Genomic DNA, 26,916 nt, shown 5'->3' with positions numbered 1-26,916 from the left:
TAATAAAATTTTTATACGGGGAATACGCATATACTTTAAGATGCGGAAAATCGCAAAATAACAACAAGGATTAAAAATGATATACATACACTAGAAAAAAGATCGTATTCAATATCACTATATATTAGGACAGACATACATATACAACACTTCACTAATAACACACCATCGCAAATTCACATTTAAAATGAATACTATTGGACAATGTTAGAGAAAACGACCACTATGACATCATCGCATTCTGCACATTCCACAAATACCAACTCAAAATGAGCATGCGCAAATTCACACACCTAATACACATTGCAATAATATTAATTGCTAATAAAGCACACCTGAACACTATTTACAACGCAAATAGGTACATCATTAAACATTTACACAGGGTATATAAGCACCACACAAGCATGGCTTCTTTGACTGTGTTGCTGTTGGGTCTTTGGAGATTGGAGGTTTAAGAATAGAGAGTTTGCGAATTTTTGAGAGTTAGTGTTAGCGTGAGAGAGTCAGTTGGTAGTGTTAGCGTGAGAGAGTGAGTGAGTTAGTGGTAGTTAGTGGGAGTGGGAGAGAGTCTGTTAGTGGGAGCGTGAGTGAGTTAGTGGGAGTTATTAGTGAGAGTTGTTAGTGTGAGCGTCAGTTAGTGGTAGTTAGTGAGCGTTAGTGGGAGTGTTTGTTAGTGAGAATTAGAAGTAGTGTGAGTTAGCGAGCGAGTGATTTTTCTGTACACTTAACACATTTACACGCAAACACATTCAATACATACATACACTTATCAATAACACTACATACACTCCATACCCCCTACCCCCTCATACTACACTCCATACCCCATTCCTTGTAGTCCCATTCCCTTTCATCCCATTTACTCTTATCCCATACCCCATACCCATCCCATACCCATCCCCTAGTTACATTTAGTTTACATATCCTCCTTTTAGTCTTATTCTTTTCGTTTATTTAAAGACTCCTTACCCTCTTTGTTTTTTACATCCCTCTCACACTTTAAGCACCTTTTTTGTCTTTTTAGTTCTTTATTTTGACCCCCTTTAATTTCATCACACTCACTTTTTGTTTGATTATTTGGGGTTTAGTTTAGGGAAGAGATGGAGGCCAGGCAGGGGACAGGTAGAGGGGGGAGTAGAGGGAGGGGGAGAGGAACAGGGCAGGAAGGGGGGCAGGAAGGGGGGCAGGAAGCGGGGGTGGAAGCGGTGGGTGGACCCAGCCACTTGGTTCAAGATGACCAAGTGGCTGGGCCCAGTGGCGGTCAGAGTAGGGCTTCACAGTCCGGGAAACAGAGGGCATCATCACAGGGGAAGGCCAAGGCGACCAGGGAGGCGAGGTTTTCGATGGAGGAGAAGGAGGCCCTCGTAGAGGCCTATATGGCCAGGCATAGGATGCTGCAGCACCAAAAGACCACCCCGACTGACAGGAGGAGGCTCTGGAACGAGATTAGGAATGCAGTCAATGCAGTGGGTGGCCGGAACCGCGATATGGATTCTATCAAACATCGGTACCGGGACTGTAAACTTGAACTGAAAAAAAAGTTAAGCCTGGAGGCCCGACATGCCGCAGGGACCGGTGGCGGCCCTGCCATTGAAATGGACTACTGCCGATGGGAGGAAATGTTGCGTCCCAGCATCTCCGAGGTGGAAGTAGTCGGTATCGGAGGAATCGATACCGGGAACCTGCCACTCTCATCTGACGGTAAGCTTATTGAACAATAATTTCACATACAAATGTATTTCAAGGGACACTATACGCAAACATTTACTTTCATGATTGAGGTAGCGAATACAATTTGTCAAAACATTCAAATGTACTTATATTACCTCATTTGATTCATTCTTGAGATATATTTTAATGAAGAAATAGCCATGCACACGGTGAAACAATCACAGGAGGCAGCTATATTCAGCTAACAATCAGCATCTTATAAGCATATTTAGATATGCTTTTCAGCAAAGAATATCCAGAGAATGAAGCGAATTAGATAAGAAAAGTACATTCGAAAGTTGATACAAAATGTATGCTTCTAAATCATGAAAGATAAAACATTGGGTTTCATGTGTTAAGTATCCGATTAATGCTATAACGTTGTTTACACGCATTCAATTACTTTGCGGTTACATCAGTATCTAGGCTATAGGTTAGGTGTGCATTTAAACAGACTGAAAACAAACGCAAAAACATTCACATTGACCAGATATCACAAACACGGTTTATGAAAAAGATGAAATCGTATTGATTGTTTGTTAGATTTCAAAGTGGATTAATGATTCTGCATTTGTAATTGTATCGGAAGCTAAGTCATTTAAACCTTTATTTGCAAATATGCTAATATATACTTTTTTTCTTTTTTTCTTTTTTTTTTTATATACAGAGTCTGGGGACGAGGCAGCACAGCCTCCTGCATCTCCCCGGGATGAGAGTGGTGGTGAGGAATTTCCACTTCGGAGGGAAGAGGCCCCCCGTGACGAACAGCGCACGGGAGATGATCAAGAGGCCCCGGAAGCACAGGAGGAACCCGCGGAACCCGAGGTCCCTCAAAGACCCGCACTCCGCCGTGCACGGGCACCCCGCCGTGCACGGGTTCAACATGCACAACAAGAGGAGATAGCGGAGGTGCGGGTTCTACTGGAGTACATAGACCAGATGCGTACCTCCCGGATAGAAAATATAGAAGGACGACACAGAATACTTGATGGCCAAAATCAGATTATTCAAGGCCAAAATGAAATCATAAACATACTGAATAGAATAGAAGAAGGCCAAACAAGAATATTTAATCTTCATCAACAAATGTTCACATTTTTCCGGGAGGCGCATGCTGGTCTACCTCCTGTTGCTGTGCCTCTTGTTGCTGGGCCTCTTGCTGCTGGGCCATCTCCTCCTGCCGGCCCATCTCATCCTCCTCAGCCATCTACTCCTCCTACTCAGCCATCTACTCCTACTCCTCCTCAGCCATCTACTCATCCTCCTCCTCAGCCATCTTCTCCTCCTCATCCATCTTCTCCTCCCCAGCCATCTACTCCTCACCTTGGTCGTCCCAGTACTCTTCCTTCCACTCCTCCCACAACAGCTCCAAGGAGGGCTCTTCGGAGTCGGCAGTTGCCTCTCCCAGAGCCTCAGCCCCGTGGGAAGAGGGGAAGGAAGAGGAAGTAAGTATTTTTTTCATCTTCACTGCTTTTTTTAATTTAATGTGTAATGGATAGGTATGTGATGATGTGGTTTTCATACACTTGTGGACCACACTCTGTATATAATCGACTTCTATGGGGCCGGGTCCATGGAGGCAGATTGTTTGCAGAGTGTGGGTTATAAGTGTGTGAAAACCACATCATCACATACCTATCCTTGTTCATGATATTGATTGGTTTCTGTGATGTGATGTCCAAACTGTTTCCCCAATCGCTAACTCAATTACCATAACAATTTTCCATGATGGCATATTACTGTTTGAATGCCAATAACACAGCTTAAAGGGACAGTCAGAAAATTATTGATTACAAATAAAACACTGTATTACGCATTATAAAGTTTGAAACAACAAAACATGGAGAAATACATGTGTGACTTATGTGCTTACCCTTGTATCTATGACTATGAAAAATGACCACTTATTTGTTGTTCTGACATAACAACATTTTAGATATCAATGATCAATACATGGTCAATAATATGCTGTATGAGCCCAAGGTTTTACATATACAAATGCTATCAAAATGCCCTCTAGTGCTCAAATTGTATAATGATTACAAGCACTCTTCAAGATGGAAGAAATGAGCACACCAACCTCATAAGTTTAGATAGCAAATTTAAATAAACCCAGACAAATGTTCAATTGTTGAGAAACATTTGATATCCTTGATATTACAGAATTGACTTTTAGAATAATGACAAACATTATATATTTTCTAAACTGTCCCTTTAACAACATTACATATGCTAACACATATTTTAAACTTGTTGGTATATCTACATGTACTTTGTCAAATTAAAAAAAATTGAAATCACATTTATATTGACGTGTTAAATAAAGTCTATTTTCTTTAAGAGACATTATTGTGTTAATATTTTATTGTAAAGACATTTTTATTTAACAATGAATATGGTTTAAAGTCCTTTTAGGAGGGGGGGGGGGGGAGAAAATATGCTAACAATAATATATTTGAAGATTAAACTATGTGGATCTCATACATGATACAAAAAACAACATTTGCATTCAAGGGACAGTATCCTATATTTTTAACATAACTGTATGTAATAGACACTACTACAAACAACAAGATTAACATATACTGATATCAATCTTAAAAAGCTTCAAACAATTGAAAATAAAATAGGGTTAGCTATATTGAAAATATAGACGAAACCCCCATTACAACCGTAAAACAACACAATACACCATCATTAACATATGAAAAGACCCTTTACACAAACTGGAGAAAGCTGGAGAATGTACTCACATGAAACTCAGAGGCTTTGCGAGGAGTAAGAAAATTACTTACATTTTCTTAGAACAGAAGAAAAAATAAACGTATTGGTTAAACAATGGACTATCTAACTAGAGACAAAATCCAAGCTTTTGATTTATAATGTGAGTGTCTAATGAACCTTTAATAAAATATACAACGAAATTACATTTAGAAGAAGTCGGCATCATATATTTAGCATATGATAAAGATAAATGCATATTGATTAATTTATTCAAACACAATAGCGCTTATTTATTAATTAGATATATTCAACATTAAACACAACATTAATTTTTTAAGAAAAAGGAACATATTGTTGACAAACATATTAAACATGGACTGTAGAGATTTGCACTTGCCTAGAAATATCCTATGCATGAAAACATTTTTCTTTAGTTCGATGATTCAACCAGACATACAGCAAAAGAGAATGTGGTGGTCTTTATCAGCTACGGGTCAACAATGTAACATGATGCAAATAATACATATTCGCAAGCTTTTTAAAATTGGATGCAGTCACAAACGTTTTTAACGTGCACAAATATTGCGGGACTACGTAATCCAATCAGACGTTTTTTTAACTTTACATGTGCCGTCTTAACATCGCGCTTCCTTGATCACGTAAGAACGCCATCCAATGAAAGGCACATTATTGATCACGTAAGAACGCCCAAAATAAAAGGCGCATCCTTGATCGCGTCAAAACGCAATCCAATAAAAGGCATATTCCTGATCACGTAAGAACGTCAGTCAATACAAGGAATCATTGGACAGCCTGGCAGGTGACGTCTTAAGCAACATGGCGCATCCGAGATCGCTGAAAAACCGCTGACAATACAAGGACTCAGTGACAGCTTGGCATATCACTAAGAAACGTATTTATATTTTAGGAACTAGTATGTGTGTAGATTGCTATCTAGGAATGACAACAAATCCTGATTCATCTTTTCGGACTTGACTGTACCTTGAACTATAGCTATGGTGTATATCTTTAACATTTAAAAGATACACATGAGAAATACATATGCCATTGATGTTTTAAGATATGTTTGGATTGTTGTTGAATAACAATAGTTATACATGTATTGATTAAACGTGTCATTTATTCAGGTTTAATTATTGTCAGCCTACCTATAGCCATATATGGGAGGAGATGTATTTTGTTAACATATTAGTTAACTAATATTCATCATCTAAATTATTTGCATTACACACAGAGATTTATTTGGTTACACCTTTACACTAATATAGATTTGAAAATGAAATACAGGTGCTGTCAACATTACAATAAGATTGTTTATTAATAAAATTATATGTCTTTGTTCTTGTAAAAAGGACAAAAACGCTTTACAAATGGAAAAACATTCATTAACAATTGTGATCAACATCACTTAAAGGGACATTATTTTGTTTTTAAAAAGAGCATACACATAGTCAATACTATTTCAATAAAATGAAGACTTTACAGGGATTATATCATTTTATCAATACTCAGATCATTTGGTAAAGGTGCATCAATTCATGCAGACTTTCTAAATACACACATGGATCTGAACATTTAAATATACATATATACACAAATACCAATCTATATATACATATATAAAGAAATTACTCTGCTAATCATAATCAGGCAATGATAGAGCTAAGAGAAAATAATATAAAGACAAATAATAAGATTACATTGGAGATGTTAATCTTAAAGTCATTTACTATTGTCTTACATATATGATTTCAGTATAACAAATATATTTGGTAGGTCCCTTTAAGGATCAACAACATAAACTAGAGCTTTCAAAAAATAACAGGAAGAATGAGGACAATTATTTGTGAAATAAAATGTATTTTATTAGTATGTAAGAAAACATACACAACGTTTATAAATAATCTTGTAAAAATAAGGAATCTATGAGCCATATGACAAGGTAACACAGTGCATCACAGTCCATGAAGAGAGTTGCCAAGGGCCAGCATAGCCCCATTGGAGACACATGGCAAGGTAACACAGTGCATCACAGTCCATGAAGAGAGTTGCCAAGGGCCAGCATAGCCCCATTGGAGACACATGGCAAGGTAACACAGTGCATCACAGTCCATGAAGAGAGTTGCCAAGGGCCAGCATAGCCCTATTGGAGACACATGGCAAGGTAACACAGTGCATCACAGTCCATGAAGAGAGTTGCCAAGGGCCAGCATAGCCCCATTGGAGACACATGACAAGGTAACACAGTGCATCACAGTCCATGAAGAGAGTTGCCAAGGGCCAGCATAGCCCCATTGGAGACACATGACAAGGTAACACAGTGCATCACAGTCCATGAAGAGAGTTGCCAAGGGCCAGCATAGCCCCATTGGAGACACATGACAAGGTAACACAGTGCATCACAGTCCATGAAGAGAGTTGCCAAGGGCCAGCATAGCCCCATTGGAGACACATGACAAGGTAACACAGTGCATCACAGTCCATGAAGAGAGTTGCCAAGGGCCAGCATAGCCCCATTGGAGACACATGGCAAGGTAACACAGTGCATCACAGTCCATGAAGAGAGTTGCCAAGGGCCAGCATAGCCCCATTGGAGACACATGGCAAGGTAACACAGTGCATTACAGTCCATGAAGAGAGTTGCCAAGGGCCAGCATAGCCCCATTGGAGACACATGACAAGGTAACACAGTGCATCACAGTCCATGAAGAGAGTTGCCAAGGGCCAGCATAGCCCCATTGGAGACACATGACAAGGTAACACAGTGCATCACAGTCCATGAAGAGAGTTGCCAAGGGCCAGCATAGCCCCATTGGAGACACATGACAAGGTAACACAGTGCATCACAGTCCATGAAGAGAGTTGCCAAGGGCCAGCATAGCCCCATTGGAGACACATGGCAAGGTAACACAGTGCATCACAGTCCATGAAGAGAGTTGCCAAGGGCCAGCATAGCCCCATTGGAGACACATGACAAGGTAACACAGTGCATCACAGTCCATGAAGAGAGTTGCCAAGGGCCAGCATAGCCCCATTGGAGACACATGGCAAGGTAACACAGTGCATCACAGTCCATGAAGAGAGTTGCCAAGGGCCAGCATAGCCCCATTGGAGACATATGACAAGGTAAAAGAGTGCAACAGGCACAACAATAAACCGAAAAAAAGGCCAAATGGCAACACTAACAATAAAAATTCAACATGTGGACGGAGGATTCTTATCTGCCACCATGGAGCATATCCAGATCCTCCACTTACTGGTCATCCTCTTCATTGTCCTGTGCATGTCCAGCTCCAGATTCAGGCCTTGAACGTAATTGCATAATTTCACGCAGAGTCAAGTCCTGAACCCGGAGCTGGGCCTGCATGGTGTCGTTCATCCCTCTCAGGACAGCTGCGTTCCTCAACACGGCCTGCTCTACTCTTGCTATCCCTTCTAGCATGAGCCATGCTGAGTCACAGCCTAAAATAAAATAAAATTAAAGATTAAGGATAATTACACAACAGACTAAAAATTTTAATACATACATTGTCATCATAAAGACAAATAATTATTTACATTAATTAGTTTACATTTATTCTTTACACATGAATTAGGTTATTCAGACAGACAGAAATCATTAAAGGGACATGTTACTCAAACATGTTGTCCCCTTTAATTGGTTTTAGATGATCCACTTATACAGCTTGAGTGTATCAAATCTTGTTAAAGGATTTACATTGTACTTACATCAGAAATTTAAAAATTTAATTTAGACTGTGGTAGGCACACCTATCCTTAAACATTTTTGCATTGAGGACAAGCTGTGTAAACATAGCAACCAGAAGAAATTACATTCCCACTGGGTTAGACAAGAGATAATGTATCCACATTTGTACATAAAATTTTGGATCCAAGTAGTGGTGATTGGTATATGTAGTGATATCCAATTAAAGGGACACTGAACCTAAATATTTAATGGACTCATTCAGATAGAGCATGACATGACAAATCTTTATAAATTACACATATTCATTATATGTTTTAATTCTCAAGCTATATTTTGAAAGCAAGAATGTTGCTTTTTATGGAAGCAAATATTTGTTTATCAACTTTGTTTGTGCATGCTGGTTGATGGATACATTCATCCAACAATAAAGAAATGATGGCCAGATTTATTTTATTGTTTAAACTAATTATAGTAATTACTTTTTTTACAAAAATATATCAAGAGAATGACGAATAATTAATAAGAGTATGAAATTATAAATTTGATTAACATTGCATGCTGGATTTGATTCACAATTTAACTTCACTGTACCTTTAAGTATCTTATAAAGTGTATTTAGAATGATACTTACAGCTGTGCCTGGGAAGGACAATCTGACACCCAGGACAATGAAGGTTGAGACAGGGGGGAGGGATGGGATTGGCTTGGGGAGGGATGTGAATGGCTTGGGGAGGGGTGAGCTGCCGCTCCGGGGTAGGCCGTACAGCTGGGGAGTGGGGAGTTTGGGTCTGGGCAGCTGTACGGGCCAGAATACGGGGAGAGCGGCGAAGGGGGGTGTATGGGCGTTTTTTGGGAGGGACAGGATATGAAATATGGGAAGGGCTGGCAGTGGTCTGGGCATGGTCATGAGTTTTGTCATGGGAAGGGCTCTGGGTCTGTGCAGGGGTGTGGCCATGGTCATGGGTGTGTGCATGGGGAAGGGTCTGTGACTGGGCAGGGGCGGAAACCAGATGACCAGAAGTGGTGGATCCATCTGAAAATGTAAAGAAAATATATTAACATCTCATACATCCTGACATCAAATCAACGCATTTCAAATTGATTATGTTTTCAATATACTTCGAAGTGTGTTTGAATTTTTAAAAAATTCTGAAATGAGGATATGGTATGTATATAGGCACTCAGATGAATATCAATGACTGTCTGTACAATTTGAACCTTATTATTATTGTTTTTTGGCATGGAATATGCATGTGACATAATGATGGCATGAATTAGAAATATTTCAAAATAAATATACAAGCAGAATTTCATGCTGCCTGATATAGAAAGGGGGCAGTAGTGTATTTGAACAGACAAATAATATTCCTTTTTAAAGGGCAAAAGCTGTAGACTTTTAAGGTCTTCAATAAAATGATTTCCAAAAAAAAAACATGTTGGAAACATGATAGATATATTTCACATACCATCAGACTCCAAGGCAGCCTCTTCCTCCTCCGTCCCACATGTGACAGCAATCTCTGTAAAACATAACATGTTGTGTACACGTTAAGATCAGATATTATAACATATGTTACTGTTGCTCAAATACGCACATCAATGTTGCATTAAAGATATACACACACAAAGTTATGATTTACATCATTTTGATGGAGCATACAAATGACAATAGATTTGTTATTGTCAATGAATATTAATTTTAATGTATTGTTTGTATTAATGTTAAATTCATAAAAGCATAGTACATAGAACATTTAAGATTTCTCATGTGTGTATAACTTGATGACTGTTGTCAAAAAATCTAATGGAAACAAACATATGTTATACATCTTATGAATAACAAATGTGTAGACTAATAAAGTAGAAATTATTAATCGTTCAATATGAAAAATAAATTAATATATAATCAGAAGATAAATATTTTGAATTTTTATAATGTTATGCTTCATCAGAATCATGATCATAATATTGATTAGCAATACACCTTCAATTACATATAAATGAGTCAATGGACTTACCAGGAGACCGCAAAGGCGTCTCTATGTCACTGCTGGATTCCTGTGGGCTCACCACACCAACTCTCTCTATGAATGATATAGATATATATTATTAAACACATTTTGGATATCACTAAATCACATCTGTCTAGAATTTTAACATGAATCAACTTTAAAATGTGAAGAATAGAGCAGTCATTACACAAGAAAATGCTTGATTGAATCAAGGGGATTCTGTAAAAATATCTGTATTGAACATATGTTTAATGTCAGACTACATTAGACATCAAAGTCATCTCAGATGCTGCTATTGCATATCTAAATATACCCAATGATCAATGTTCTTAACCCTTTAAGGACACGCCTTTCACTTTGCTCAATTGTTTTATGACAGAATAATTCCGTCATATGTCCTTAAGAAGTTACAAGAATACACACAAACCACATATTGAGTAGCATCTGTTGACAAATCTAAACAAACACATGTGTCACATCGACCCATTTTTTCAATGTACAGTAATCTTGTTTAGGACACAACACATATTTATCACAATACAAAACAAAATTGATTATTACAAATATGTAATCATGGTGCTGTTAGAGTATGCAGATATCTATAAAGTAACTCCAACAGAGAATGTGATTTATATATCAATAGTTTTTAATAAAAAGAATGTAAAGATGAATGAATCTATTTTGTCTTAAAGGGACACTGACATGATTAATTTAAATAATTGATTTCTATGTTCAAACTGTAAAAAATGATTTAACATTGACTCCTATTATAATTAGAATGTTGCTCGATATTAATCTTAAAGGCAGATAAGGAATATTGGATTCAATAAATATTGTTTGTTGAAGGTATCCACCAATCATCAATAAAAACCCAGGTTGGTCAACCAAAATTTAGATGCACATCAACGTACTTTCTTTATTTTACAATACATTTAGCAATAGAATATGTCACATATGATGATAGTATTATATTTTTGTGTTTATTAATATTGCATACTGTATCTGAATGACAATATTAATAATTGTAGCTCAGTATCCCTTTAATGTAAAATTAAATTGATTCCACAATGTTGTTGTTAATGAATTATCTACTCCATATGTTGATGTCATGAATGGTATTGAGCATGCAATTAAAATGTAATATGTTATTTAAGGATATCCGAATAATTATTTAATTTTCATCTATTAAATAGACATTACATCTAAATATTGAACAATGTGTATTTAGTATGTAATGTTCAGTCCATGTTTCTAAGACAAATGTCAATTAAAAAGAGACATACCATACTGTGACAAGCCCTGGCTTGAGGATCCAGCAGCCACATCCATATCTGTAATATATTAAATGAGGATTGCATATCATTAATACTAATCATGCCATGTTTAAAAAATTTACATTAATAACAAATCAATTGAAAAATATTAATCCTTTGGTAGTCCCATGAGTTAATAGTTTCCTCAATTAAATTAATTAAAAATATATCCTGGACTCTTATTTTCAATCAGTTGTGTTGTTTACTGTATCTTTAAGAATATCTGCTTGTTATTACATAATCATCAATTGATGGCCATATGTTATAATTGTTTTGTATTATTGGTTTTTTATTAGCTATAATATTGAAAATAAGAATACTGTATTCTTCACTAATCTAAGAATTCCCATTTAATTTTTAACAACATGTATAAAGCAATGCCACTTTCCGCAAACCCATGTTAACGTGGATGAGAAATGCCATTTTCGCGATCATTGCGCAATGATTCCAAGCGGAATTACGCATCCGTCATTTCACCAATATGTATAAAGCAATGCCACTTTCCGCAAACCCATGTTAACGTGGATGAGAAATGCCATTTTCGCGATCATTGCGCAATGATTCCAAGCGGAATTACGCATCCGTCATTTCACCAATATGTATAAAGCAATGCCACTTTCCGCAAACCCATGTTAACGTGGATGAGAAATTACATTTCCGCTCTGTGACGCATATTCTGTAGAGCGCAAGAAACATCATTCCTATTTCATGTGTCAATAATCTAAAATCAGATATCTAAACATCATATGTAGTGTATGTTGTGAGATCTGTATAGGTTTAGTATCTGACTATATGCACATTTTCTAAAAGTCTAATAAAATATTAACATATTATATGAAGTTGGAGAATTACCTGGTTCAGATTCTCTATCATCTCCTCCCAGGCCACCGGACGGAGAAGCATCTGCCCTGTCCCCCGCGTCAGGACTTTCAGATCCCGCAGCTGGGAGGGAAGAAGAGGAGGCCGAGGATGGCGAGGATCTAAATCTTTTGGGGACCCGGAGATTGAGGAGCTCGCATAAAGTCACCTCATAAGGGAGTAGGTACAGTTTCCGCGGGGCCTCTCTTTTGCCACCTCTTTTACGGGCTTGTACCCAGTCCCTTATGAGGTTTACTTTTTTCGATAAACGCAACCTCATATCTCCGAATCTCCTCATGATCTGATCCTGGGTCCTCTGGACGTCACACACCAATCTAACCGCATTGGTGATAGACTCCCAGAGGGCCTTCTTAACATGCGCATCTGTCAACCTCCTCTTGTTCCCAAACAGCTGGGGATAAAAGTCCTTGACGGCGTGGACCAGTGCAGCGCTCTCCTCCTTGGTGAACCTGGGAACTGACATGCCTGCTGGGTTGTCTTCTCAAATATATATATATATATAAAAATATATCTAGTACGCCTGCAGGCATTAGAGAACTGACAAAGATGGCAACGTGTAATGGACTTTTATATGGTGAAGTAAACATGAGATGCACCATGGGACAAGTTATCTGTACATCTGATTGGATAAAAGTTTGAAATATTGTTAGAATGTGTGTGAGACCATCCTGACTCAAGTTGTGTTTGTGTGATGAACTCTGATTGGCCGTTCCTTAATGTTTCATATCTTAGTAACTTCCTTACACATACCTCATGGTGGTGCTGTAACTTCATTTTTCATGTATACTTATTTGTAACTCATGGGCCTGTCATGCGGATATGTGTGACGCAGATTTAATATCCGTGATACGTTAAATATTAATGATTAAATACTCTTTAAAATCTAATACTGTCACATTATTAATGTTGTCGACATTTCTCGGTTTAATAACGGTCTGTTTCTTTAATACAAATACAAATTTCATATTGTATGTCTTTATTGTTCTTTAAATACATTTATTGTGAAGTATTGACATTGCTCTATTAAATGCATTTCATAATGCACATTGATTGTGTGCTATTGCGTGACATTAGACTCTAATGTTTAAAGATGCTAATCTGGTGTTTCAAGATGCGTTTCCCACGCAATATTTATTAATGTTAAAATTCAGGTTAGAATGTCAGTAACTTGGATAATCTGTTTATAAATATTAAACTACAGCTTTGTTATTCGCAAATAAACCTCGAGCTTGTATTTGTCTGAAGTGCTCATATATGTTATTGTGCAATGGCGTCTTTAGTTTTAAAGAGACATTACAAACAATTGTATCAAATGATCTGTAGAGATAGAAGATTGTTTAGACTTTAAAATGTAAATCAATTTCTCTTAGTATTTAGATATCCTCAACATAAGAAATTTAAATGCACATGGTTGAGCCAATCACATAAGGCATCTCTGTGCATCCACCAATCTTCATCTACTGAGCCGATCTCGATATGCTTTTCAAGCAAAGTATGTGAAGATATCAAGATAAGTAAATACACTCTTTAAATCTCTTAAAGGGACAGTGTACTGTAAAATAGTTTTTCCCTTAATGTGTTTACAATTGCTTTTTTTACCAACTGCAGAGTAAAAAATTTATGAAAATTAGCTTTTTGAGGTTTATTTCTGTATATTAAAGCTCTGATTTTGTGTTTTGAAGCCACAGCCTAATAAAATAGGTTGAGCTTGTAGATATAATCAGATCTTATTACTGTATCACATTGTGCACATATACTTGCTTCTTTATCTTACATCTGTTCATAAAACAATCACCAGTACTTTGAGAGAACAATGGAAAATCAACATTTTATTACCTTATCTCTGCTTTATCACACTGGGAGTGTAATTTCTTCTGCTGGCTGTGTTTACAAAGCTTATCTATAGCTGGTACGCGCGGCCACAAACTTTCAGAATAGGTGGGGATACCACATGCTAAATTTACAATTTCAAATGCCAATATAAGGGTAAAGGAGTTACTTGTAAACAATTTAATACACTCCAGCAGGTAAAGTGGATCAATGGGAACAAATTAAAGGGAAGAAAATTTCCCAACAAATTTAGCATTGGTGATTGAGCATGAAATGTTAATCAACTTTATTCTTTAATCAGATTATCAAATTTTAACAGTTATCTTGTTATGTTTCTTTGCAAATCAATAATGATATTTTATATTACGGACAATTGTTTTATAAAAACATGGGTTGTCCTTGACGATTGTTGCATCAATTATTCCAAACAATCAAGTTCTGTCCAGAGTACTGAAGCAAATAAATTAGCTATTTACTGCCTTAATTTTAAAGTAATGATAGCAACATCACAATGAGCATTCATAATATGAGACAAGTTTTAAAGTTGATTCCAATAGAATACTCATTCAGAATGTATAAATCATTAATTTTTTAACTGTCTACCTTTAAGTATATTTTGAGTTCATGTCCCTTTAAATAAACATTTCACAATAATGGTTAAAATATCATAAACCTAGGCACCTTCCTTTTGCTAAATGAGTCTAACATATGAGTAAAGCAAATTAAGATTAAATTCTAGATTGTTTTACACACTGACTGAAATATATTTATTAAATGATGTATTTTTTAGCCTTCAGTGTAGAGGGACATTAAGCTATATGTTATGTATGCATTTTGTATAATATTCTTATATTTGAACAACTTAATATGTTTTGTTATTCAATCATTATATTGTAATTATATATATTCTTGGATTAAATACATCTCTACATAGGCTATTTTGATGCTGATTGTTGTTTGCATATAGATGCCTTATATCATTGACTAAGATATGTGCATTTTTTTTTTTAGAAAACAAGTATATTTAAAGACTGAATGTAATTCTATAGTACTTTCTAAATATGTTTAAATTCTTGTATGATATTTTTTACAATCTATACAAAATATACTTTGTGATTGTCCCTTTAAGGACCCAAACATTTGGTATTTTTATTTAACATTGACAAAATAAACAAAAGGGGAATTTACATTCTATATAGATATTTGATGTCGAACCCAAGAGGTAAGATTGTAATAAATACATAATATTACTAAGTATAGTTAAATGACTCCACTAGAAAATTACATAGATTAACCTGGCATCCAATTACTAATTTTTAAAAATTATCAAGTTAAATGACCTACCATTCATAAATGTAATAATTTAAATAATTTCTATTAATTTTTTTAGATACCTAAGGAAGATACATGATCTTATACAATTATTTTTACATTCAACAACACTGTCACTTTCATGTAATTGAACCACTTCACCTTATTATATGTTAAACAAAAAATTATTTTACTACATATCCTAAATAATTGTAATATATACATTTTCAATATAAAAGCATTGAAGAATCTGACTCCCCAATTAATGTTATAAAATATATATTTATATTCTCGGAAGCATTTTATTTTCTAATATTAAAGCATTATTTTATCTTATGCATGTGCTTGTCAAATAGCCAACTACCAGTCATGGGAGTCCAAGTTTGATTTATTTACAGATTATATTGATATTTAGTAGAATCTGTTCAAAATAATGTATTTAATAATAAAATGTTTAGTATTAACATGTCAAAATATAATTAATCAAAAAAAATTAAATATTCCTGGAAGTCATCAGATGCCAATCTGAAAAGAAAAATAATAAAAATGGAACAAAGTTAATACACACGTTGTCAAATATTCATAAAATACATTTAAAATCATATGGTGTCTATGCTCTAACTTTGATCAACATTTTTTAAAGATAATCATTAAATTGATTTAAAATTCATGAAATACATACACCATTATATTGTTGATTAAAAATTCAATTTAAATATCCAAATTTCAAATTATACATAATAATGTATATCACATTTCAACAATATATGTATGCTGAACATAAATCTAATATTTCATGTCCATTCAAATACCTCTATATCAACTATAATATGTATTCCTTTTTCTGATTGTGATCCCTAAATATCTAATGATGAAATAAGTATGACTAATGTATGTAAGCTAACAATAATCAACATTCTTCATGTGATTCTTAACTAGCATGCACCAACCTGGATAATGCATGGTCTTTGAAAGTCAATTCAGGGGTAAACAGTTGATCTTCAATAGGTGTCTTATTCATCAGTTCATTAAATAGAGGACTGGGAAATACCATCTACAAAATAGAAAATCATCTAAGTGTCTCCAATAGGATGTCTCCACAGCCTTATTCTATCAAATAGTTTGCACTTACCATGTGAACATGTCTTTGTATGGTTTTCAAGGTCAGCAGAATTGAAATATAATGCCAGACATGATCCCATTGGTATACTTCAATTTCAATCTTGGCTTTTTCCCCACTGTCAGTCTGGGCAATCTTGACTGTCAGGCTTCAAATTGTTCCCTTTCAGTCTTTAGATTAAGTCATCTCCCTAATGTAATAAATTTAATAAAAAAAAATTCATACAAGTGTGTGAATCAGTTCAGTACCCCTCTCCCACCCCCCATTTCATAATAAATATCTGTCACTAGCTTACTAAGCCTGTGTATGAACCTGTGTTATTTTCTAGCAAGTGTGAAGATGAGTCATATTGAGCATAAAAAACCTCTGTGTGACATTGAACCATAGTCATTCTAGAGTATCCCTTTCTGATTATGTACATTTTAAGTAATGTGTAAACAAAAATCTATTTATTAAAATGTATGCCATATGATGTTTTTGTGTACAAATCATGCCAGCAACAGTCCAAACATTTCTACTTACCATCTGATGTCCTCTTTAAAAACCAGGTGGCAAAGACTCGCTATAGGACCCAATGCCCAGAGCATCACCTATATTATGAAAATTAAAATTTATTCTAACATTTGATCAATACTAACATGTTTGCACAATTCTCTACTTGTCATTTCCCTAGAGTTCACATCTATTGAAAATACTACACAGTCTAACTTCTATTCTTTACCGTCTAAAGTGGCGGTTGATGACGTCTGCTCTGACATCAAGTCCCTCGTCCTGGAATTCCCCCTCTAGAACAGGATCATCCTCCTCATCTCTGAGGAGGTCTCTGTCCACCGGGACGGCCTGCAGCATCCCAGCCCGCTGTGCAATATTATGCAGGACGCTACAGGTTACAACGATCTTCGCCACCTTCTTTGGGTTGTACTGGAGTGCTCCTCCAGAACGGTCCAGGCACCTGAACCTCATCTTCAGGAGCCCGAACATCCGTTCAACCACCGCCCTGGTTCTCTTATGAGCCCTATTGTAGCGCTCCTCAGACACATCAGTCGGGCTACGCAAGGGGGTAATGAGCCAAGGCCGGCTCATATACCCAGAATCACCTATAAATTTTGAACAGAACATAATTCAAACAGAATACTTAAACTAGTATATTGTTGTATAATTTTTTTTTAGTTAAAAACCATAATCCATATTAAAACTTTTCAGAAACATACCAATAAAAAAATTTCTATATTATTTTGTATCTTCCCATTTCAGCTAAGACATGCTACATATGCGTATTGTTCTGAAAACAAACCTTGTTTTAAATGCTAAATACATGGTTACATTGCATTCTCTATCTGAACACTTAAGGTAAGACATGCTACATATCTGCATTTAAATAAAACTAGACATTAGCAGAAAGAGACAATGACAGGGTTAAATTGCATGAGATAATAGCTTCCCATTTCAGCTAAGACATGCTACATATGCGTATTGTTCTGAAAACAAACCTTGTGTAAAATGCTAAATACATGGTTACATTGCATTCTCTATCTGAACACTTAAGGTAAGACATGCTACATATCTGCATTTAAATAAAAATAGACATTAGCGTCGGTAAATAACAAATGGTTAAATTTAATTCTATAGCTGAACATGACGCTAACAGTTAAAAAATACAGGGCCAATTGTCAACATTATTAACCATGTTGAGCACAAATACTCACCAACGAGATAACCAGGGGGCATTTGTCTTTCCTCAAACTGGCTCCACAGGGACGACAGAGAGAGGATGCGGGCATCATGACAAGCCCCTCCAAAATTCGCATACACATGCATAATCCTCATCCGTGCGTCACAAACATACTGCACGTTGAGGCTATGAAAATGTTTGCGATTTCTGAAGGGCAAGTCATCAATTGGAGCACGCAGCGCAATGTGGGTACAATCTATGGCTCCCAAGACATTGGGCAATTGAGCAATATCAAAGAATTCCCGCTTCAGGCGCCTCCAATCACCATCATTCTGTGGGAATCCTATGTATTGCTTACTGATACGTACCATGGCGTTCAGAAAGTTATCAAACACCCCAGAGAATGTACCTTGAGCCAGGCCATGCATGTACAGTTCTCCGGATTGAAAACTCCCGGAGGCCAGGACGTATAGACAGCTTAGCATCTTACTCATGGGGGGAACAGCAGTCCTTATTTGTATACGTGGCTCCAAATGAGGTTTAAGAAGCTCGTAAAGGCCAATGAGCTGTTCGCGATCGAGCCGATACTTATCAAAAACCTCAAAGTCACTCATGTTTTCCAAGGTGGGTCTCACCCTGTAGACACGAGGACCTCGAACCAGACGACCCCTTCGTCTCAGTCTGAGCCGCCGAGGCTGCCTGATTCGACCAACAGCTAGTTCGCCAATAGCAGCACCAGCAGTGTCTACCATGTCATCGTCATCCATCTTTCAAAACAGCGTAACAAGGTATGCACTTGATCTGATGTGGATCACAAGTGATGCATTGGCCATGTTGTTTGGGGGATTTATAGTACAATTAGTCCAATGGTATTGAGTTTGTAATGATTGCTAATTGTATTCACTTGTTTGTATGTGAGCGGCGCGAATGCTTTCACAGTGGGCGTTTATTTGTTGTTTGCTGAAATGTTAGTTTCAAACAATGATTCTCAATGTGAAAGTGTCAAATATCACACATACAGTGCATGTTTGTAATGTTTGATCATATGCGTAATCAATATTTCTTAAACGCGATCTTCTAGTAACAAGCACACGTCCAGGTTAACATGAATGAAAGTGCATAGTTGTGTATAATGTGCATCGAATGTGATCGATCAATGTTGCTGCAACATTGTTTGTAAACGATAAAGTAACATCTGTAGTATTGTATATATAAGTGATTTCAGAGCTGTCAATATTGTATGCGTCCCTTTAAAATCGCAATAATAATTCCGAACTTCCCGTCTGCCATCTGTAGTATTGTGTATATAAGTGATTGCCGAGCTGTCAATATTGTATGCGTCCCTTTAAAATCGCAATAATAATTCCGAACTTCCCGTCTGCCATCTGTAGTATTGTATATATAAGTGATTGCCGAGCAGTCAATATTGTATGCGTCCCTTTAAAATCGCACTAATACTGAATAACTTCCCGTCTGCCATCTGTAGTATTGTATATATAAGTGATTGCCGAGCTGTAAATATTGTATGCGTCCCTTTCAAATCGCACTAATACTGAATAACTTCCGGCTGTCATCTGTAGTATTGTATATATAAGTGATTTGCGATCTGACAATATTTCTTAATTGTCCCATTCAAATCTCCCTAATAATGCTGTTCCAAACAGTTGTTTACGTATATGTTGTATTGTAGTATTGAGTGTTAAAGTTCCTAAAGGGGCGGTACAGTGGTGAATCTGTGATGTGTATGGTTGAATCTTGTAATGACGTAATGATATTATTAACCTGCCTATGTAGTTGTGAAATCCTCATTGTGTTGTTGCATTGTGCTACATTGTTATTGTGTGCTGAATAAAATCTAAATGTGTGCTTTGTGGTTGCGTGATGGGTGATGCGTGTTATGTACATATACGTATATATTGTGATTGTGTCCCACATATGCTGACTTCTATATAGCGGTGTGGCATTGTTGTTCCTTCCCATAAAGTGACATCTGTAATCTGGTGTAAGGATGTTCTTCTTGTACGTAATTCCTAATGGTTTATTGTGAGTGAATCATGTTGTTAAAAGTACAGTAAAATCCATATGTTGTGTTTTGTGATTCCTCTAGAAAATGTAATGTGTTTTTCCCCCATCATTTGAATGCACATGTATGAGTGAATGTTAAAAGTAATGTATGTGCATCCATGAGTGATCATGTGTTAAGCCTATGTAGATATGCTGTTGCTGCAAGCATATGAGTTGAATAACTGAAATGCAATAATAAAGGTAAATGAGAGGTGTTTCCCATTGTGTAGTGTTTGTGAATCCAGAAATGTGTCTAGAATTTTATTTTAATTTTAAATGTAATTTTATTGAAATAATAATGTGTTACTAGTGATGTGGATTTGTAGTTGATGTAATCTAAAAGTGTGAAACAAATTTATGGTGTTGTGAATATTTAATAATTAAAAACCATAAGTCCACCATAGGGAAATAGTCATTTCTTAATCTATTTATCATCGCTAGGTCTAACGCATAAAATCATGTATTTTCTAGCGCTGGTATTTGGAGTTTTTCAGTCTACGCTATTTGCGTGCGTTAGGGAAATGAGGGTTTCGCGTGCACGAGCACGTCTTCCCAATAGAAGTCAATGGAGGCTCTAAAGATTTCTAATTTTTTTTTCTAAGACTGGTTTTCCTCGTAAAGTGAGTGACGTCATGAGCTTGTGTGAAAAAGTAACTAAATCGTGTTGTTTTTGTAATAAATAAAAATTTTGTGCATGTCATGTGGTGTATATTGTTTGTATGCATCGATGAGTGTATGTTTGTGATAATGTTATTAGTTAGATGTAGGTATATGAGGGTCTTTTCCCGTGTGTCAATGTAAGTCAATGGGAAAATGGATTTTTGTGGATTTATTTCAAACACCCGAGATCTCGCAACTTTAATCCTTTGTATTTTAACGAAAACAAAATAAATATTAAAAATAAAGATAGTGTAGTGTTTGTATGAGTGTAAGAGTACTTTGTGTAATATTTGTTTTGTGATTCGTGGATGTTTTTTTTGTCGGTATATGTTTACTACTGGGTCTGAGGTGGCGGTAGAAAGGTGAGCGTTAGGTGTATTTTGAGTCGCGGTAAATAAACTCTAAATACCGGAGTGCGTAAGAAACCAGCGTTAGGAGCCTCTAACGCTGGTTTTCACGGTTAACGCCGAACTCTAAATCTAGGCCTTACTTTGGTGAGTATGCTTTCTTTTTCATAGAGATGGTCAGGTGATATTTTCTAGACTATTTTCTACAGATAGGCTACATCACTTGATTATTTAAACAGAGTTTAATATTAAAGAAATAAAAAACCTTGTAATTCCAAGACTTTTTGTAGTATTGTTATAAATTAACATACCAACGGAGTATAAATACTATATGAACACATTAACACCTTCCTTTAATTGTTTATCAAAGTCTAAACTCCCCCAACACTTTTCTTATTTAGAGGAGTGCATCCCGGTTGATTATAGACATAGACAAGGCTAGCCACTGCCATTATATTAGTAAAAGTTCCATTGTTATGCAGTTTTCTTTAACATTTGTATTAATTATAATTCTGCTTTAAAATATTTGTTTTGTTCTTTTCATAATAATGTTAAAGGGACAGGACCCCCCCCCCCCTCTTAAAAAAAACAAACCTTTCATGATTCAGACAAAGCATACCATTTTTAAGCCTTGTCATTGTCAGAGTAACGAACTGTAGTAGGTTAGACCAAAAGCTATGGCTATATATAGCTATTTTACTGGTATTAAAGTCATGTGCTTCTATTTTAAAGGGATATGAAACTCAAAAAAGTTATTTCCAATTTACTTCTATAATCAAATTTGCTTCTTTATCTTGCTCTACTGGGGGCTATGCCTATGACAAGAGTCTTATATAAGCAGCCACCAATCAGCAGCTAGCTCTCAGTAGTGCTTTGCTGCCCCTGAGCCTACCTAGGTATGCTTTTCAGCAAAAGATACCAAGAGAATTAAGCAAATTCAATGAATGTTGTATTTGAAATAGCTAGCTGTGCTCATTGAATCCCCAGCCATAATTATCATTCCAATAACTAACAAGGCTGTGTGTTTAGACATACAGTAGATGACATTAGCAGTTCTGTTTTACCTTCAAGCTCAGCCCACTTTTATGGACATGTCCATGAGAACAGCAGGTGGTGGTTTTATTGAGCAAAACCAGCTATTTCAAATATAAAAATAAACATAATGGGACAATTTCCCATACATTTTATACTCTGTACTAGGTTAAACAAGTTATTAAGAACACATTAAGGGGAAGCACATTTTAATCCCAAGCAAACAAATTATGCTTACAGTTAAACATTGCTACTAGTATATTAAGAAGAAAAACAAATAACCCTCTCTTATTTAATGGTAATACAGTATCAATAAACATACAGGTTATAACATATTAAATACATTTAACATTCTTTGGTGCAGTAACATCATTTGTGAAAACAATTTCAGCAAATAAAGAAATAATTTTAATGTGTTTAATCATAACAAAGCTGTAACACATAATAAAAAATAAAGTACAATGATCTCACACACAGTTACCAGGAAGTAGAAATGTATTCAGAGACTTCAGACTCTTTACAAAGTGAACAATTAAATATCAGACTATGGCAGTTATACAAAACAAATACTCACCACAAGCCACACAATAAACCAGCAGAGATAACACAAATAGTGGTTGTATTTCCATAGATTTGTGAGTAATCCGCAAATTCCCCTTTAATGTCTTAGACAAACTGCCAGAACTGAAACAAAACCACTGCTCAATGCTTAATTTCTACAAGTTTTCTCCAATTACAAAACTACTTATTGTTGTGGTAAGTAGTTACTAGGGAGATTTGTAAGCACCGCCCTTATTATATAGATCTGTGCTGTTTGTTCATGTTTCACGCTGTATACATATTTCCTGTAATTGACACACTTAGAGAGGTCTAAAGTTAGCACCTACAGAACATTTCTGTTCAAATCCTCTAGTTAAAGGGACAGTTTAACCTAAATTTTTCTCCCCTTCTTAATGTGTTCCCAATGACCCATTTACCTGTTGGAGTGTATTAAAATTGTGCCTCCTTTACCCTTATTTAGATATTTGAAATAGCTACTTTTGCCTGCGGTATCCCTACAATACTGAAAGTTTCTATAATTAAATATAGGCTATTGACAAACAATGCAAACACAGCCAGCAGAATAAATTATACTCCCAGTGGGGTGTAGTAGAGATACATAATAAAATGTTAACTTTATATTGTTCTGGGCTTTGCTTTACATGCAGATATAAGATAAGGAAGCATGTGTGTGTGTACAGAAAGTAATAAAATAAGAACTGATTTTCTTGCAAGATCAGCCCATTTTAGTGGGTTGCAGAGCACAAAGCCAGCTATTTCATATACACAAATACACCTGAAAATGTAATTTACAGTACAATGTCCATTTAAAAATAAATTAAAAATAATAGTTGGTGAATAATCTCATTGTGAAGGCTGAGAAATGTTTTGTCACTTTGAAAACACTGTTTATAATTTCTGGGTTAAATCCTACCTGAAGAGATTGCAGATAGATTTAGGGCAGATGTGCACTTCTGGAAGCTATCTAAACACACTGGGTGAGCCAATGAAAAGAGTCATATAAATGCAGCAACCAATCAACAGCTAGTAGTGCATTATTGCTTCTGAGCATACCCATGTATGCTTTTCAACAAAGAATTCCAAGAGAATAAAGCAAATGAGATAATAGAAGTACATTGGAAAGTTGTTTGAAATTGCATTCTCTGTCTGATTAATGAAAGCTTAATTTTGACTTTACTGTCCCTTTAAAGATCATGGAGTTGCAGATGAAAGATATCAGAACTCTTAAAGGGTAGTAAACACCTTTATATATCTATATAAAATGTTCAGTCATGCGTAATGAAACAAATTTGCAATGTAGTTTAAGAAATTATTTAGCTACATTTTCATGTAAGGGTTAATACAGCTCAAGCCATCCAACAGGTTGCTTGACCATTTTTTATTTTCCTATTTTTTTAAGTGATTACCTCTAAGTATTGGTATTGCAAGAACACCAGATTTTATTTTTATTTTACTTGTTTAACCACGGCGGCTGTCTTTGTGTCATGGCGAACAACAAAGTTTGGTTATACAGATGTTTACGTAAACCTAAATATCTCAGCTCCTTGTAACACAAACTGATCTCTATATCACATTACGCGTTTTGCACATTCTTGATCCTTAGATTTAAAAATTAAGGGCTAATGTAAATTTAGGGTCAATTTATAATAGAAAGTGTTTGATCCTCAGTCCTAAAATTTTAGAGGATATATATGTAAGTATAGTGTGCATGCAGAACATTTCAGGTATGAGACTTCTCTTATTTTTGTTATGGGGGTTAGAGAGCCTGAAATGCACTCTGCTGACTTCTTATAACTCCATGTGTGTCTCTAAGTGGATTTATCAGATAATAACTGCAAAACAATGCACTTTATACAACATTTTGAGAGTAGCGTGTGTGAGCACACATTTTTAAAACAGAGCGCACCAACATTTTTAAAATGCGCACAGTCCTGAGAAATACAGTTTTTTTTGTTTGTATTTATTTATTTTTAAATGTGGTGGTCAGGGTCAGGCTAATTAAAGGTGAGAAGAGTGTGCACTATTTGTATAGAGCAGTATTACAGGGTATTGGAGAGCACACCCCTAGTAATATAGCGCAGGCAAAAGCAGAGACAGAGAGAACAGTAATTACTTACATCAGCAGTAGTTAGCAGAGGGAGCACAGTAAATACTTTTTAATCGGTTGCACTTCAGTCTGAGACTTGCCGTCATTCAGATGGAAGGCATAAGAGTCATACGGCTAGATTTAGAGTTTGGCGTTAGCCGTCAAAACTAGCCTTAGAGGCTCCTAACGCTGGTTTTGGGCTACCGCTGGTATTTAGAGTCAGTCAGGAAAGGGTTTAACTCTCACTTTCCAGCCGCGACTTTTCCATAACGCAGATCCCCCTACGCCATTTGTGTATCCTATCTTTTCAATGGGATCTTTCTAATGCCGGTATTTAGAGTCTTGGCTGAAGTGAGCGTTAGAAATCGAACAACAAAACTCCAGCCGCAGAAAAAAGTCAGGAGTTAAGAGCTTTCTGGGCTAACGCCGGTTCATAAAGCTCTTAACTACTGTGCTCTAAAGTACACTAACACCCATAAACTACCTATGTACCCCTAAACCGAGGTCCCCCCACATCGCCGCCACTCTATTAAAAATGTTTAACCCCTACTCTGCCGACCGCACACCGCCGCCACCTACGTTATCCCTATGTATCCCAAATCTGCTGCCCCTAACACCGCCGACCCCTATATTATATTTATTAACCCCTAATCTGCCCCCCACAACTTTGCCGCCAGCTACCTACAATCATTAACCCCTAATCTGCCGACCGGACCTCACCGCTACTATAATAAAGTTATTAACCCCTAATCCGCCTCACTCCCGCCTCAATAACCCTATAATAAATAGTATTAACCCCTAATCTGCCCTCCCTAACATCGCCGACACTTAACTTCAAGTATTAACCCCTAATATGCCGAACGGACCTCGCCGCTACGCTAATAAATTTATTAACCCCTAAAGCTAAGTCTAACCCTAACCCTAACACCCCCCTAAGTTAAATATAATTTAAATCTAACAAAATAAATTAACTCTTATTAAATAAATTATTATTATTTAAAGCTAAATACTTACCTGTAAAATAAACCCTAATATAGCTACAATATAAATAATAATTATATTGTAGCTATTTTAGGATTAATATTTATTTTACAGGCAACTTTGTATTTATTTTAACCAGGTACAATAGCTATTAAATAGTTATTTACTATTTAATAGCTACCTAGTTAAAATAATTACAAAATTACCTGTAAAATAAATCCTAACCTAAGTTACAATTAAACCTAACACTAGACTATCAATAAATTAATTAAATAAAATACCTACAATTATCTACAATTAAACCCAACACTACACTATCAATAAATTAATTAAATAAAATTCCTACAATTATCTACAATTAAACCTAACACTACACTATCAATAAATTAATTAAATACAATACCTACAAATAAATACAATTAAATAAACTAACTAAAGTACAAAAAATAAAAAAGAACTAAGTTACAAAAAATAAAAAAATATTTACAAACATTAGAAAAATATTACAACAATTTAAAAAAAATTACACCTACTCTAAGCCCCCTAATAAAATAACAAAGCCCCCCAAAATAAAAAAAATGCCCTACCCTATTCTAAATTAAAAAAGTTCAAAGCTCTTTTACCTTACCAGCCCTGAAAAGGGCCTTTTGTGGGGCATGCCCCAAAGAAAACTGCTCTTTTGCCTGTAAAAGAAAAATACAACCCCCCCAACATTAAAACCCACCACCCACATACCCCTAATCTAACCCAAACCCCCCTTAAAAAAACCTAACACTACCCCCTTGAAGATCATCCTACCTTGAGTCGTCTTCACTCAGCCGAGCCACCGATGGAACTGAAGAGGAGATCCGGAGCGGCAGAAGTGATCCTCCAAGGGGCGC

At 36.0% G+C, this 26,916-nt stretch overlaps 1 protein-coding gene across 1 annotated transcript in view; it reads right to left on the bottom strand.

Annotated features, from left to right (window-relative positions):
* LOC128667061 (major histocompatibility complex class I-related gene protein) overlaps nucleotides 1-23,082 on the bottom strand; it is a 58,845-nt gene extending 35,763 nt beyond the window's left edge. Inside the window, exon 1 of the mRNA XM_053721945.1 lies at nucleotides 22,982-23,082. Coding sequence (XP_053577920.1) covers nucleotides 22,982-23,036 — 55 coding nt within the window. The 5' untranslated portion in view covers nucleotides 23,037-23,082. The remainder of the gene's footprint in view (nucleotides 1-22,981) is intronic.
* Nucleotides 23,083-26,916: the final 3,834 nt, after the last annotated feature.

This window comes from Bombina bombina, chromosome 7 (genome assembly GCF_027579735.1).
Source record: "Bombina bombina isolate aBomBom1 chromosome 7, aBomBom1.pri, whole genome shotgun sequence".
Taxonomy (NCBI): domain Eukaryota; kingdom Metazoa; phylum Chordata; class Amphibia; order Anura; family Bombinatoridae; genus Bombina; species Bombina bombina.
This window is presented reverse-complemented; position numbering and strand designations above follow the sequence as displayed.